This window comes from Aotus nancymaae, unplaced genomic scaffold, assembly GCF_030222135.1.
Source record: "Aotus nancymaae isolate 86718 unplaced genomic scaffold, 86718_ANA_hifiasm-v0.15.2.pri h1tg000002l, whole genome shotgun sequence".
NCBI classification, from domain to species: domain Eukaryota; kingdom Metazoa; phylum Chordata; class Mammalia; order Primates; family Aotidae; genus Aotus; species Aotus nancymaae.
In genome coordinates this window covers 21,272,727-21,287,380 of record NW_026988413.1, presented here as the reverse complement: position 1 = coordinate 21,287,380, position 14,654 = coordinate 21,272,727, and the positions used below count along the sequence as shown (strand labels likewise).

The following is a 14,654-nucleotide window of genomic DNA, read 5'->3' as shown; positions in this document are numbered from 1 at the left end:
AATATTAAAAGTACCTCTCAGAACTGCTAGGAAGAATGAAGAACAAAGCTTAGTAAATGGACACTTGTATTAAAAGCAAGAAATACAAGTGCTCCTTCACTTATGATGGGGCTACACTTAAAATGCATTTAATACACCTAACCTGCCATCACAGTTTAGCCTAGCCCGCCTTGAATGTGCTCAGGACACTTACATTAGCCTACCATTGGGCAAAAACAGCTGGCATTACACTACACGGCAGAGTACCAGTTATTTACCCTCATGATTGAGTGGTTGACTGGGAGCTGTGGCTCCCTGCACCATGAGAGTACCATAATGCATATCCCTAGCAGTGATATGATTTTGACTTTGAAAGCGTTGATTTTGAAAGATCAAAATTCAAAATTTGAAGTACAGTTTCTACTGAATGTCTATCACTTTTGCATCATCTTAATGTCAAAAAAAGGTTGTCAGGGACTGTGTGTGAAATCAAAATCTGTCACAAGAACCACCTGAGCACAGAAGAGACGCTACAAATAGCACATCACAACTTCTGCTGTTTTTGGTAAGTGGTGTTTTACTGCTGCCATTCCACATCTTTCATTGTGTCTGAGCATTTGTATCAGCTCTAGATAGACACATCCAATTGGTCATGTTTGGGTTATGAGCCCTTTTCCTGCGTGGGCAAGAGAAAGCAATTTATTTGTACTTTTTGACTTTTGTTGTGGTAAGCACCAGACCTTGCCTTTGATTAAGATTCATACAATATAAGTAGGGAACTCCTCAAGCACAGGAAGAAGCTTCAAGTGCTATGACCCCTGCCAAGAGACAAATGCCCCACTATAAACACTGTAGCTTAAAGATCTGCAGAATACTTTTTAGGGGGTGGAGGGGCGGTGGAGAAGAACCTCTAAATTCTCAAGTTTGTGAGGCACTATTCAAGTGACTAAATGGTAATAATGAATCCATATTTATAAATGCACCTTTGTTTTCTTCTTAACCAGTCATTAAGATGAAACTCATTTTAGACGTTCAAAAATTAAAGACATATCCCACAGACCAAGATTTGAGTTTCTTAAGCCACTGTTTTTCAAATTCCAGTCCAGTAACTTGTCCGTCAAGTCAGAAGCCCATAAGCTCTCAAATTTAAGAAATTCTACAACAGAACATAAACCCAACAACAATGTTCTATATTAGACATCACCCACAAACGATAAACTGCACAAGCAGTCAGGGAATGCTATGCAGAACAAAACAGACATGCATATAAAACTTCAAGAATAAGAAGAAATTTGCCAAGCAGATGGCATGGGACAAAAAAGAGTAATTTATTAGAGGCAAGAGCTAGCATAAGATACTTCATTAGGAAACACAATGGTGTAGCTGGGGGTGGGGGTGGGGGTGGGGGGAAAACTCATCCAAGTTCAGGAAAACTGAATTTAAAATTCAATCCAATTAGCAGTATGATCCTGGTTAAGGGCTTTCACACCTAATTTTTCCTTATCTATAAAATAAGGGAGGTGGACTAGTTGCTCTGTAAGTAATTTTGCTTCTAATCAAATTTATAATAATGCTGATTAGTAACAAAAGCTAACATTTACTAACACTCACCATACGCCAGGCACAATGTTAATAGTGTAAAAGAATGGTTTACACTTATTAGGCAGGTATTATAATCATTCCCACTTTCACCAGTTGAAGAAACTCAAGTTCTGAGTGCTTAATTCACCCCAAGTGTCCAGTTAGTAAGAAGGCCAGACCTGAAAGATCTAATTCCAAAGCCAACACATTTAGCCTCTATGCTATGGTTTCACCAATAATGCAATTCCAAATCCCTAAAGGACAGTGCCATAATGAGCATCTATTGTACTATGTGTAAAGTTTTTATTACCTACAATTGTATTGTTGTTGAGATGGAAGTCTTGCTATGTAGCCCAGGCTGATCTTGAACTCCTGGGCTCAAGTGACAGATCTTCCTGCCTTGGCCTCCCAAAATGCTGGGATTACAGGCGTGACTCATCATGCCTGGCCTATAATTTTTTTTTTTAATACCTATATTTTTCAGATACTTAGTTTAGGTCTAAGTATCAAAATCCTCATTATTTTTTGTATGTCAAATTGAAATCTTCCTAAAATATATTATACATGTCTCTAACTTTGTAAATAAGGGAAACATAACCAAGTTTAAACTTTTCGTGAAACTCAAGGTTAAGTTTATACATATTAGTTATTGCCTGGGGCACCTGAAACTTTAAGGTAAATATGGCTCTTTGCCCTTTACTTTCTTGGGTCAGCTTGTTTTGGTTTCTTTCCTTTCAGTAATCACTGCTTCTCCTTACACCTGTAATTTTCCGTGGACAAAAAAAAAAAAAAAAAAAAAAAAAAATCAAGCTTCTAAGCTTATCAGAACTATTTAGTAAAGACACTGCTGCAAAAAATTTACTTTCAGCCATTTTTCTTATTACAAAGTGGCCTTTGATGTAATAGCATGAAGTAACTATTAATTACCAATTTTGCTGTGATTTGATTATCTAAACACACTTCCTCTGTTTCAAATCTTTGATATGGCATATTCCCACAATGCATGACATCCTCCTATCCTAAGATGATTCATAAAGAATTAAAAGTATTATGTTCCACAGATCACACAACCCAGCATTCTAGAAAAAAATAAAATGCTTAATGCTTATTAAGAGATACACATTAAGTTTTAAGTAGGTTCAAATCATCCTAATATTTTTCTTAAGATTATGGGGGAAATATGTAAAGGAATCATCTGCAAAAATCCTAAAGAGAATGTGAGCAAGAAAGTGGCTCTATCTGATATTAAAACATATTCTGAAACTACACATCATTACATTAGTTTAGTCTAGACAGAAAAAGAGCAAGAAATCTGTTTATGATAAAGATGATCGTTCAAATAATTAGAATAACTATAATAATCAATAGTATGAGAACTGATTGTCAAAAAAACCCCACCAAACTATATTCCTATTTCATGCCTTACTTCAAAATAATGGAAAAGTCAAATGTCTAAAATGAGAAGAAAAAAGTTCCAAAAAAGCAAATTTATTTGTAATTTTACAGAGATCTTTATGAACAGGATACAAAATCCAAGTCACAAAAAGAGAGAAAAAAACGATACATTTAACCTCTCAAAAAGTAAAGACCATTGTAGAACAAGAAAATAAATAAAGTCAAGAGACTAACTAGGAACAATATTTGCAAAACATGATAAAAAACTGATTTCCCTAATTTACAGAGTTTACACAAACCAATAAGAAACAGACCAACTAAAAGAAAAATAAGCAAGATATAAACAATCATTTTTCACCTATCCAAATGGCATAATCTAAAAAGTCTGATGATGCCAAGTGTCCTGTTGGTGTGAGGGAACCATCAGTCTCATGCTCTGCCAATGTGTGCCTAGGCTGACGAAACTCATGAGGAGAGTAATACAGATATATTCTCAAGTTGTCAAGGTATATGTACAAAGGTGATCACTAATACTGTTTAATTGCAAAGATGCACTGAAAACAAAATGTTTATCACACAGGAATGGTTAAAAATGAATACTATTCACCATGTAAAAAGAAAATAATAAATACATTTCAGTGTGGAAAGCAAAGTACAGAAGTGTTTACAGAACTTTTTAAGTGGGGGAAAACAGATGATTAAGTGAATTTTCAATGTTTTTCTGAAAGTAGTTACATGGACCTGTTAAGAATGGCTGATTTGTTCACAGGCACTGGGGAGGGGAGATCTTTACCTTTCAGTCCTAACTGTGGCATTTTAAAAGCCGTATCTGAATTTATTTAATTTTACTTTTTAAAAGTTAGGAGTTATCTAAATAGTAAAATTTTGGCCAGTTTTTGTCTTCTTTATTCTGTCTTAAAAACGCCTAATAAATTTTATATTTTAAAGAGAGGAACCACACAGGTAGGAAAAATAGTCAATGGGATATTTCGTTTCACTTTATTCAATACAACTTTATTTTTTTAATAACAAGCACATATTTTTATAATTTAAATCAGCTTTTATTAAATTTTTAATTATCTGCACTAATAAAAGGAAAACATTTAGAATCTCAAAACAAAACACTTTATTTAGCCTATGTACATCTGAATGAACATTTATGTTCCAATGTAAAAAAAAGACCCATTTTATATATTTTTAAAAAGACTAAAGGCATTAATAATTAGAAATAAAGCTATACTAAAGTTTATCTACTGAGGGCACTTGTATATCATACAAACTGACATCTGCTTTCTGAATGGGTCACCAGCCCTTCTGTAGAAAGGGCAACACACAGTGACACATTTTTATAAGAAAGAAACTAATAAAGAAGAAAAAAAAGGAAGCTGCCTAAAACCAATAGATGCAAAGTAGATTGAATCAGTGCCTCTTTTAAATTGGCTATTTTATTAGGAAAGTGAAAAGTGATCTCAGTAAGTCTTGCAATTTGTAAAGATTAAGAGTTGATACCTTTCTCAGGTTCAAGAGATTCTGTCCTTTCACATGGTGCACATTGTTGCTTTTCAAACCTATTAAGAGTGTCAACGGGCAGATGTAATTAGAATGGGGGTTGGAGGGAAAGGAAACCACAGAGAAAGGGAAGTTAGAGACCAGGCTTCTATTTCACAGCAAGTGAAATAGAAGTACACGTAAACAAGAGAGTACATATATTAGACCTGCTGAAGATTATAAGTGGCTATTTATCAACGCAACTCACAAGCACTCACCTGTAAGGATACTGGAATATACCAAAAAGCTCACTGTTTAGCAGTCTCAATGGAAAATTATCATCCTGCTGTGATTGTTTATTTTCACTGTTTATATACTCAACAATATAGTACCCCCCCCCCCCCCCCCCCGCCCCCAGTTATCTGGCCTTATTGAGAAATGAAGGTCAAGAGCATGCTGAAGTAGTTAACAGCATGGGACTTTGAAACTTCTTTAGAACCCAAGGAAGTGGGTTCAAATCTCAGCTTCACCAGTTAAGAACTTTATGATCTTAAGCAAGTTATTTAATCTCTGCCTCTAAAATCTCTAAAATGGAGTTAACATTGTCAATAATGCTCATGCTTACTGTTGATAAGCAAATGAAATAATACCTGTATACTGCATCACGATCCTCAAATACATAAAATTTTATAAACATCTCCTTTTATCAGTGTTATTTACTTTATTTAAATCATTATGAATAGAAATCTCAATAATCTATTTTTGTTTCTTCCTAAGGCAAACAAAATTTAACTTTTTCTGGACTGTGTAGGATCACAATTAGGAACATAAATTCTAAGGTAAGATTGTATGTGACTACAAATACAAAAAAACATTCTGCAGGCTATCAGTCCCTCTTGAGCGATGACAGTCTCTGATGAGAGTTTTAAGTTTACAGAGATGTTTGTCTCTATGCTAATTATTTCCAAATTGTTAGATTAAAAAATTTTAAAATATGGTCTCCATTTGTGTCTTCATTCACAGTCAGAGTTAATTAGTTTTGCCTGCCTCTTACAAGCTGCTTTCTTGTTTTCTTAATTCTAAACTGCTGTTAGCTAAAAAAAAAAATTTCAAAGCAAACTGGTATGGTTATAAACACACATACACGCACGAACGCACGCAGTCCCCCTGTAGATTCAGACAGTTCTGGGTTTCAATTCCAGTTATGCTACTTAGTTTGTGACCTTGTCAAGTTACTTCAGTTCCCTAAGCCTCAGGTTCCTCAGCCTTAAAATGAGATTATTACATACGTATAAGGAAACACTGTGGTAAGAAGCAAATAAAAACTTAGGTGAAACATCTGACAGAGGGCTTTCTAGTCTGACAATGTAAGTCATCCAGTCAATGGTAATTATTATTCAGTAACTAATGAGGTATGTTGAAACTACTGCTAAGTTAAGAATAAAGTGAATTTCTTACTAGGAACATGCTTTTAATGTGTACAATTCCTTGGCATTATGCTGGAGACAGAAAGATGAAAAGAATATATTATCTACCCTCCAGGAGTTCAGAGCCTAATGAAGACAGACATGTAAAGAAAACCACAGCAATCTGATGAGCAAAACAGTAAAAGCAGCAGCACTCTATCAAAATATTTTTCTAGAAGGGGTGATACTTACCCTACCCTAGGAGGGTAAACAGGAGTTTACCAAATTAGGGGTTAGGGATTGAGGTGAGCAGACTTGATATTCACAGCCCCATTTTTGATCTGGATGTTTCTTTTGGGTAACATTATTTTTACCTTTGTCTTCCATTTCTGCCTTTATGTAAATGTCTCCTGTTAGAGTCAATTCTAGCCTCACCTGAATTTCAGACTGTGTAATCTCTGTTCAGACAAATTCTATATTTTCTTTCCTATTTTCTTATAGTCAAGAAAAATATAGGCCAGGCTGGAAAGAAGTAGCAGCTGATCCTAAGTAGTGAGAAGAAAAGAGAGTGAGAAATGGATGAGGAAGACTAAGAAGGTAGTCTTGGTAACCCTCAGAAATCTAGGAAAGTTTCCTAGTTTCCAATATGGGCAAATGGTTGGGTCATGGTGCCATTAGTCAAAATGGAGACACAATAGGAATAAAAAAACAGCTGAGAGGAAAACAGCTCAATTTAAAATTTGTCTGAACAGAGCTTACACAGTCTGAAACTCAGGTGAGGCTAGAATTAACTCCAACAGGAGAAATTTACATAAAAGCAGAAATGGAAGACAAAGGCAAAAATAATGGCACCCAAAAGAAACATCCAGATCAAAAATGGGGCTATGAATATCTGTTTTGGCTTCTCATGAATAGCTTATTTTCTAGCTTGGACTTGTTTTCCAGCTGGACAACTGAATTTTATGAAAGTGAGATGTGATTTATAATTTGCATACTACTATAAAAGTCTGAATCTTTTTTCACATAGGTCTGCTGAATTTAGGCACTTATGTTTCCTGAGAACTGTGTCCAAGTTCTTTACTATCATCTCAGGACTTCTAAAGTGTTTAAAACCTGAAAGATGACCAATAAAATGAATGATTAACTAAATGTGGTCCTTAAGTCAGTCAAGAAGCCAAATGCAGCACTGAAAGACTTTAAAATTGCTTCGGATATTGTTTAAGGTTATACGTGAACATGTAATGCAATAATCTAAATTTTTCTCTAAATAATTCAAATTTTTCTCTAAATACTGTCTTTTCCATTTCAAAACACAATTTTCAGTGGCTTGGGAACTATGAACTCACTTTTCTAAGTTCAAGAACTCACCTAAAACCAATGATTTAGGGATATCCTTTCAAGAGAGAAGTCAGAAGCAGGCAGAAAAGTGTAATTACTCATTTTTAAAAATACTAATTTAAAAAGGGAAAAAAGGCTGGGCCCAGTGGTTCACACTTATCATCCCAGGGCTTTGGGAGGCCGAGGCCAGAAGATTGCTTGAGGCTAGGAGTTTGAGGGCAACTTGTGCAACAAAGTGAGATCCAGTCTCTACAAAAAATAAAATTCACTGGGTGTCGTCGTGCACACCTACGGTCCCAGCTGCTCAGGAGGCTGAGGCAGGAGGATCACCTGAGCCCAGGAGTCTGAAGTTACAGTGAACTGTGATCATGCCACTGCACTCTAGCCTGGGCAACAAAGCAAAGATCCTATCTCCAAAAAAACAAACAACAACAAAAAAATAACCGTTTCCAAAAAAAAAAAAAAAAAAAAGAAGAAGAGAAGGAGGGAAATACTAAAATGCTTATCTTACTCTTCCAGGTAGATTCTTGTGTTAACAGTGTAAGAGATCTTCACAGGAATGTTGAAGAGAGTATTTTAAATAGACTCTCACCCCTGAGAATGAAGACTGGACAGGTGTAAATGTTTCTTTGGCATTTTCTTTGCACATACCAACTCAAATAGACGCACATTACATAAACTCAGAAAGTGAGTGTTCACAAATTGGCAGATGAAAAAGGTGAGTCAATAAATAAGCAGGGGAGAGAGCTGTGGGGCAGAAGAAACTAATAAAGACCTGAGAGTATACAAGGGCACCACTAGGAAGCCGAGTCAATACGAACTTTAGTGCTTGTTTTGTCATTATTTCTCATTAACAAAGTGAAAGATACTTTATGAAATCTTCATTACTCAATAAAAACTAAGAAAGGATAAAGCTCAATGCTCTGTACATCAGATTACATTACAGTTACAATCATATTTTTTGGATAGTCCAGTTTTCAATACTGCCTTTTGCTTTTTCTGAATGTCTACCCTCCCTCTTATGAACATTTTTTATATTAATGAAGAATAGGCTATGGTAGTAATATAGGGAAAAAAGGAAAACTGAACATGATAACCTATTATAAAACTAATTGGAAATAAATTAATCCATCTTTATTGGCACATATTTTCATACAAATATTTTTGTGTAGTTGAGAATTCTTTGGGCACAATTTATCTGCCTGAATGTGGACCTTGGGAATCTCCTACTAGAAATCTTGGTATGCTATGTTTTCACAATTAGATCTTAGAGTGACAGATATTGCATGGAGCAGTTCAAGAGTTTCAGTTCTGGAGTCAGCAATTTAGTTCTTGCTTCACAATTTACCATCTCCATAACTTTTCTTAAGTATCCTGCATCTCAGTAATCTGTAAAATGGGACCAATAATAGGACTTACTTCACAATAGTCACAAGGAGGACATAAAGTAATGTGTCAGGAAAACACTAAATAAGTTGTGTTATTTTGGTAGCTGTAAGTTCAGTTATTACTAATCAATTTTTTTGTATTTCAAGTGTATCAAATAACCTAGGTTCCACCATGGCAGGAAAACAAAAGCCCACTCACTTCCAGAGTATTGCAATGTTCTGCCACTGGTAAGTGTCCCAAATAATTTCTTCCTTTTAACTTTACATTAAAATAGCCAATAAGTCAGGTTTTAGTCGGCTACCAACTGAGAAGGCAGTGACTAGAAGACAGCTTATCCTAAAAATCCACTGCAAATAACAACTAAGCAGGTAAGCAGCACCCAAAAAGTCAAAATTGTAATGACAGTAAATAGAGTAAAAGTCATCAGCAGTTTGCCTTGCAGAATCCTGTAAGTTTTGAGAAACTGCTTCTGCTTACTTGCTTCCTAACACATACCTCTGAAGCAAAAACCTGAAGCAAAAACCCAGCTCAGGTCCTATTCGTTTAAGAGTTAAAATCTAGCCTGAATTCTCACCCTTTTGGAAGGTGAGGAAGATGCCATCCGTGGTTGTCATAAAATTATACTTGTTTTGGAAGATTCTTTTTAGATTATCCCTAAATTAAAATCATATGTTAAGTTCTCTCATAATTACAAAAGGCACAGTTTTAGGATGGAAAGGGAGGCTAGCTTGGAATTTTAAGTTTCCCACTCTGCCACAATGTGGATTCAGTTTTAAATTTGGGGCTGAGGTTTGAGTTTGGGTTTCTTCATCATTATTTTACCCCCAAATACACTGTCACTAAACTGCATTGCTATTTACTACACGTGTAAGCATTTCAGGCGAAATCAGGGAGAAGAATGGAATAACTAAAGTTAACATGCTTGTTTAAAAACTATTCAGATATCTTAAACATTCCCAGATGCCAAATATGTATTTGTTGTGGTGGGGGAAAAGGAAAAAGGCCACACCCAAAGTTAAGACACCACAGTGAAGTGATACCAAGTTTCAGAATTTTAACTATTGCTATTTTCAGTACTCTTTTCACGGTCAATGAATTCTTTAAATTCACACCAGGCCCAGCGTTAAACAAAATGTTCCTCTGATCCTCATTACTTAGGTTACTTCATTTAGTAATGGCTAAGTCCAAGATGGAGACCCACCTCATTCAAAGAAAGGTTTAAGTAACTTTGGTGTAGAAGAGGGCCAAACTCAAATGATCAGCGCTCAGAAGAGACTCTAGATGAGCCAGACACCACTCCCCCCTCCCCCAAGAGGCCAGGATGTCAAGTAGCGCCTGACTGTATTAACACAGCAGTTACCTGACACAGAACGCTACCAAGTTACTTGGACCCTTCTTTCAGTTTAGCTCCTCCCTAGATGCCCCTCTCTCCTTGGTGCCGCCTCCACCCAGGAAGTCCCTCTTCCCGCCCACCCCCATCCCCGCAGTCCAACTCCCATCAGCTTCCTCAGCCTCATCTCCTGCCCACCTCCGTGTTCTCGCCTACTCTTCTCATCCCCGCTTACCTTGGCCACATAGTCTTTGACCTCATCCAAGTCTCCGTTTTTCAGGGCCCACATGAACTCCTTGTCGCACATCACTGCAGCGGGGCAGGCCGGTTGGCCGGGCAGAAGATAAGGAGGCGGTGGCAGCAGCAAGCGGATGCCGCTGGGCAAAAGGGAGGCAGGGCCGTGCGAAGCCGGAGAGAAGAAGAGAGGGCGGGTTAGGCTGCCAGGCGGGCGAGGCAGTTGGCCGCGGCGACCGTTCCGTTCGGGCGGGAGAAACAAAGTTCTTTTGCGGCCACGGGGCCCAGCACAGCAGGTTCCGCCTGGCCGAGAAGCAGGAACCTTTACACTTCCGGTTCACTCCCCGCTAGGACCCTCCCCCAACTTCCTCTTCCTCTTCTCCGTGGAACGCCCCTCTCTGGGCCCCGCCTCTAAGGTCCACGACGCCGGCGCCACTACTGGGCATGCGCAGTGTACAGGGGCGGTCAGTGTGGAGGGGAGGAGCCGGGGTCAAGTGGGCGGGACCGGGAGGCTGAGTGAAGCGGGCCCAGAGGAGGTCCAGACTGCGAGTGGAGGAAGAGTGAGAGGTATTGTGGGTGGGATTAGGACTTTTCTGCACCTGAAGTTTTAAAAACTTTTTACTTTTTAAAAAACAATCTTGGAGGGCATCTTGCTCAGCTTCTAAAAATGTATAGTAAGAGTGTTTGATTTGAACTCCTTTCTTTGCTTCCTTTTCACCTTCCCTCTCTCTGTTATCCTGTATTACTGGGCTAAAAACGATAGAATAACGCTATTCCTGCCCTCAAGGAAATCTTCGACACTTAAAACTACAATGTAAATTGAGTATGTTAACTATGTGTAATGTTCTCTGGAGCAAAAATCTTTAGTGTGTGGCAGGGGAAAAAAAAGAAAAACAACTCATTTTCCTCACCAGCAAATGATGTCCAAGAGTGGGAATTCAGTTTGATGCCATAAAGTGGAGCAAACCAAATTGTCTAGTACACTTTGCGTTTTTTAAATTTACTGTTTGTTTTTAATGGCTTGAAACTTTAGAACCGTTCTAGTGAAGTCAGTTCTGTGCTTCCTAGGGTTTAGTAGCAATGCCATAGTGCACAGCTACCAGGTGAACTGCTCCTGACAACTCTAATGATCCAAGCATGAGCACATGAACATAGATCCAATAAAAGCTCTTCTCGGAACTAGAATATACATATAATATATACACACATTTAACTATTACTATATATATAACTCATATATATACAGATAATCTATTATTTGTAACCCACTAAACAAATTAACGAAGCTACTTTACCACCACTGCTATACAGTGTAGGGGTTCTGAACAGACTCTGGAGCCAAATTGTTTAGTTTCCAATACAGGCCCCACTTCTTGCCAATTTTGTGTCATGTTGGGCAAATTACTGAATCCCCTTCTTCTACTGAACCCCATGCTTCGGTTTTCCACATGTGTAGAATGGGGATGCCAATAGTGTTTGGAAATGTAGTTTTTTGCTGTCAATTAGAATAGAATAGCAAATAGGTTTCAAATCAAAAGAAATTCCTCCAAATATTAACAGCTATCTAGATTGTTATTTGTTAATTTTACTCCCTGACAATTAGAAATACAAGTCCACATACCCAACAGTGATACATTTCTGGAAACAAATCTCAAAGAGGAGTTTGTTAGGCAAGTCCTGGAATCTCCATCTCTTCTCCAACACACTCCCACCTGTGTGATTTCTGAGTTACATCATACTGAGAGCTCCCCTTTGGCCAGGTGCAGTGGCTTATGCCTGTAATCCTAGCAGTTTGGGAGGACAAGGCTGGAAGATCAGCCAGGGCAACAAAATGAGACACTATCTCTACAAAACACAAAGATTAAAAAAATTATCTGGGTGCAGTGGCAGACACCTGCTGTCCCAGCTACTTGGGAGGCTGGGGTGGGAGGATTGCTTGAGCCCTGGAATTTGAGGCCACAGTGAGCTATGATGGCACCACGGCACTCCAGCCTGGATGACAGAGCAAGATCATCTCAAAAAAAAAACCAAAACTTTAACCAGACTTTTCCTGTGTGATCCATTCTTATATTTAACTTCTCACTCATTTGGATTTCTCAAACTTAACATGTCCAGAATAGGATCTGGTCTCCTGCAGAAGTTAAACCTAGTTATCCCCGATACATCTCTGTAAATGGCAGTACCAACCACCCTATCACTAAAACCAGAAACGTGGGAGTCATAATCGCTCTTCCCATTCTCAACTTTTCGCTTATTCAATCCATCAGTAAATCTTTCAAAATATGTTTTAAATTTGTTCATTTCTTGCCATCTTCACTACTTACTACTCCCTGCATCCTCACATATCCCCCCAACCCTTGCCACTGTCAGCATCTCTGTCTACACTGCTATGATGCTATGTGCTGTGATAGCCTCCCAGTTGGTGTCCTATTTTCACTCTTAACATTTCTAGATAATTCCCCACATTGGGAGTTACTCTTTTAAAACTTAAACATGGACTCTTTGTCCTAAGACCTTTCAAAGGCTTCCTATTGCAGGCAGGTTAAAATCCTAACTACTTGATAAGGCCTTCAGGGCCTTTTGTGCACTGACTGCTGATGGTAGTTGATGTTATCTCCTCTCTCATGACATTCCCTGGACACCCTCATTGTTTCTTTGATTTTGAAATATCTTGTCTTCTCTCAGTTTCAAGCTAAACCAGGCTTATTCCACCCTAAGGCCGTTATGCTTCTTGTTTCTTTGGAATGTTCTTCATCTCAGTCTTGTTCATTCTTTCTGACTTTTGAGGTTTCGATGCAAACCTTCAGAGACACGTCCCATATCACCCACTTTAAATAGGTCCCTCAATTATTTATATAGCCCAGGTTTTCTCCTATTTACAGCACGTATCACAAGTATTTTAATTATCTTTTTTGTTTACCTATTCTGGTAAGTATTCATACTGTTAAACAAATAGTTCCTTTTGTCTGCTATTCTGGGCACGAGAGAGAACTGCTCTTCCTGGCTTGTAGTTGAATAATATCATGTAACTAATTTTGGCCTACTAGTTAGCAGACATGAAATGAGTCACTTCCAGGCTTGTCATTGTAAGACCCTTCAGAACTCTTTCCTTCTACTACAGCAACTAGCAACATGCAAGATAATGGCTACACAGTGTGCGTTCCTGCATAACTACAATAAGCAGAGCGCAGAGCTCCCTCATCATCCCATAATGGACATATAGGATGAATATGAATTAAACTTTTATTGTTTTCAGCCATTGAAATTGTGGTGTTTATTACTGGAGGAATACTGAACCAACCCTGACTAACACAGAAATTAGTGTCAGAATGGGGATGTTACTAGAACAAAATCTTTAAATAAATAGCATTGGCTCAGTGGCTGGGGAGTACACAACAAAGGAAGTGATAGGAGAAGCCATAAAGATGGTGATTCATGTTCACAGGAGTGAAAACTTTAGCAAAACTCCTGTGATAATATGGGGAAGCTCTAGTAGCTCTAGAGGAAAAGGCCAGAAAATGGAAAGCTGGTGGCATGTGTCAGTAACTACTGACTATATAAAATACTGTTACTGGTGGGGGTGTCAAATTTCTTGGCACTGTGAACAAAGAATTGGACAAAACGCACAAAGCAAGAAAAGAATGAGTAACAAAAGCAGAGATTTATTGAAAATGAAAATACACTCTGTAGAGTGGGAGCAGGCTGGAGTAAGCGGCTCAAAGGCCTGGTTACAGTATTTTCTGGGGTTTAAATACTCTCTAGAGGTTTCCAGTTGGTTATCTGGTGTACACCCGATGTAAATGAAGTAGTGGCCCCTAAATCAGTCTGATTGGTTGTAGGAGAGGACCAATCAGAGCCTGAAGCAAAGTTACAGTTACACCCTATGCAAATGTCTAATTGATTGCAGAAAGTGATGAATCAGAGGCTGGGAGGCAAAGTTACAGTTAACACCCTATGCAAATATCTAATTGGTTGCAGAAAATGATGAATCAGAGGTGGGGGGTGGTGGTGGGGGGTGGTGGTGGGGGATCATGAGATCAGGAGTTCAAGACTGTTCTCTACTAAAATACAAAAAATTAGCAGGGTGTTGGGGTGCATGCCTGTAGTCCCAGCTACTCGGGAGGCTGAGGTAGGGGAATTGCTTGAACTGGGGAGGCGGAGGTTGTAGTGAGCCAAGATCACGCCACTGCACTGAAGCCTGGCCACAGAGCAAATTCTGTCTTAAAAAAAAAACAAAAACCACAAAGTTATACTCCTATGCAAATGAAGACTTGGCCTGTGACCAGCCTGATTGGTTGCAGGAGGGGATCAGTCAGAGGTAGTTGCAATTTTTTTTAATTGCATTTTAGGTTTTGGGGTACATGTGAAGAACATGCAAGATTGTTGCATAGGTACGCACATGGCAGTGTGATTTGCTGCCTTCCTCCCCATCACCTGTAGCTGGCATTTCTCCCCATGCAATCTCTCCCCAACTCCCCACCCCTCACTGTCCCTCCCCTATTCCCCTCTCCCTA

The 14,654-nt window shown here is 38.4% G+C and overlaps 1 protein-coding gene and 1 long non-coding RNA gene across 2 annotated transcripts in view; one reads left to right on the top strand and one right to left on the bottom strand.

Annotated features, from left to right (window-relative positions):
• MTPN (myotrophin) overlaps positions 1 to 10,505 on the bottom strand; it is a 57,640-nt gene extending 47,135 nt beyond the window's left edge. Inside the window, exon 1 of the mRNA XM_012465722.2 lies at positions 10,142 to 10,505. Coding sequence (XP_012321145.1) covers positions 10,142 to 10,213 — 72 coding nt within the window. The 5' untranslated portion in view covers positions 10,214 to 10,505. The remainder of the gene's footprint in view (positions 1 to 10,141) is intronic.
• A 151-nt stretch (positions 10,506 to 10,656) lies between these two features.
• Positions 10,657 to 14,654, top strand: part of LOC105726316 (uncharacterized) — a 279,709-nt gene continuing 275,711 nt past the window's right edge. Inside the window, exon 1 of the long non-coding RNA XR_010341432.1 lies at positions 10,657 to 10,707. This is a non-coding gene — a long non-coding RNA (uncharacterized LOC105726316). The remainder of the gene's footprint in view (positions 10,708 to 14,654) is intronic.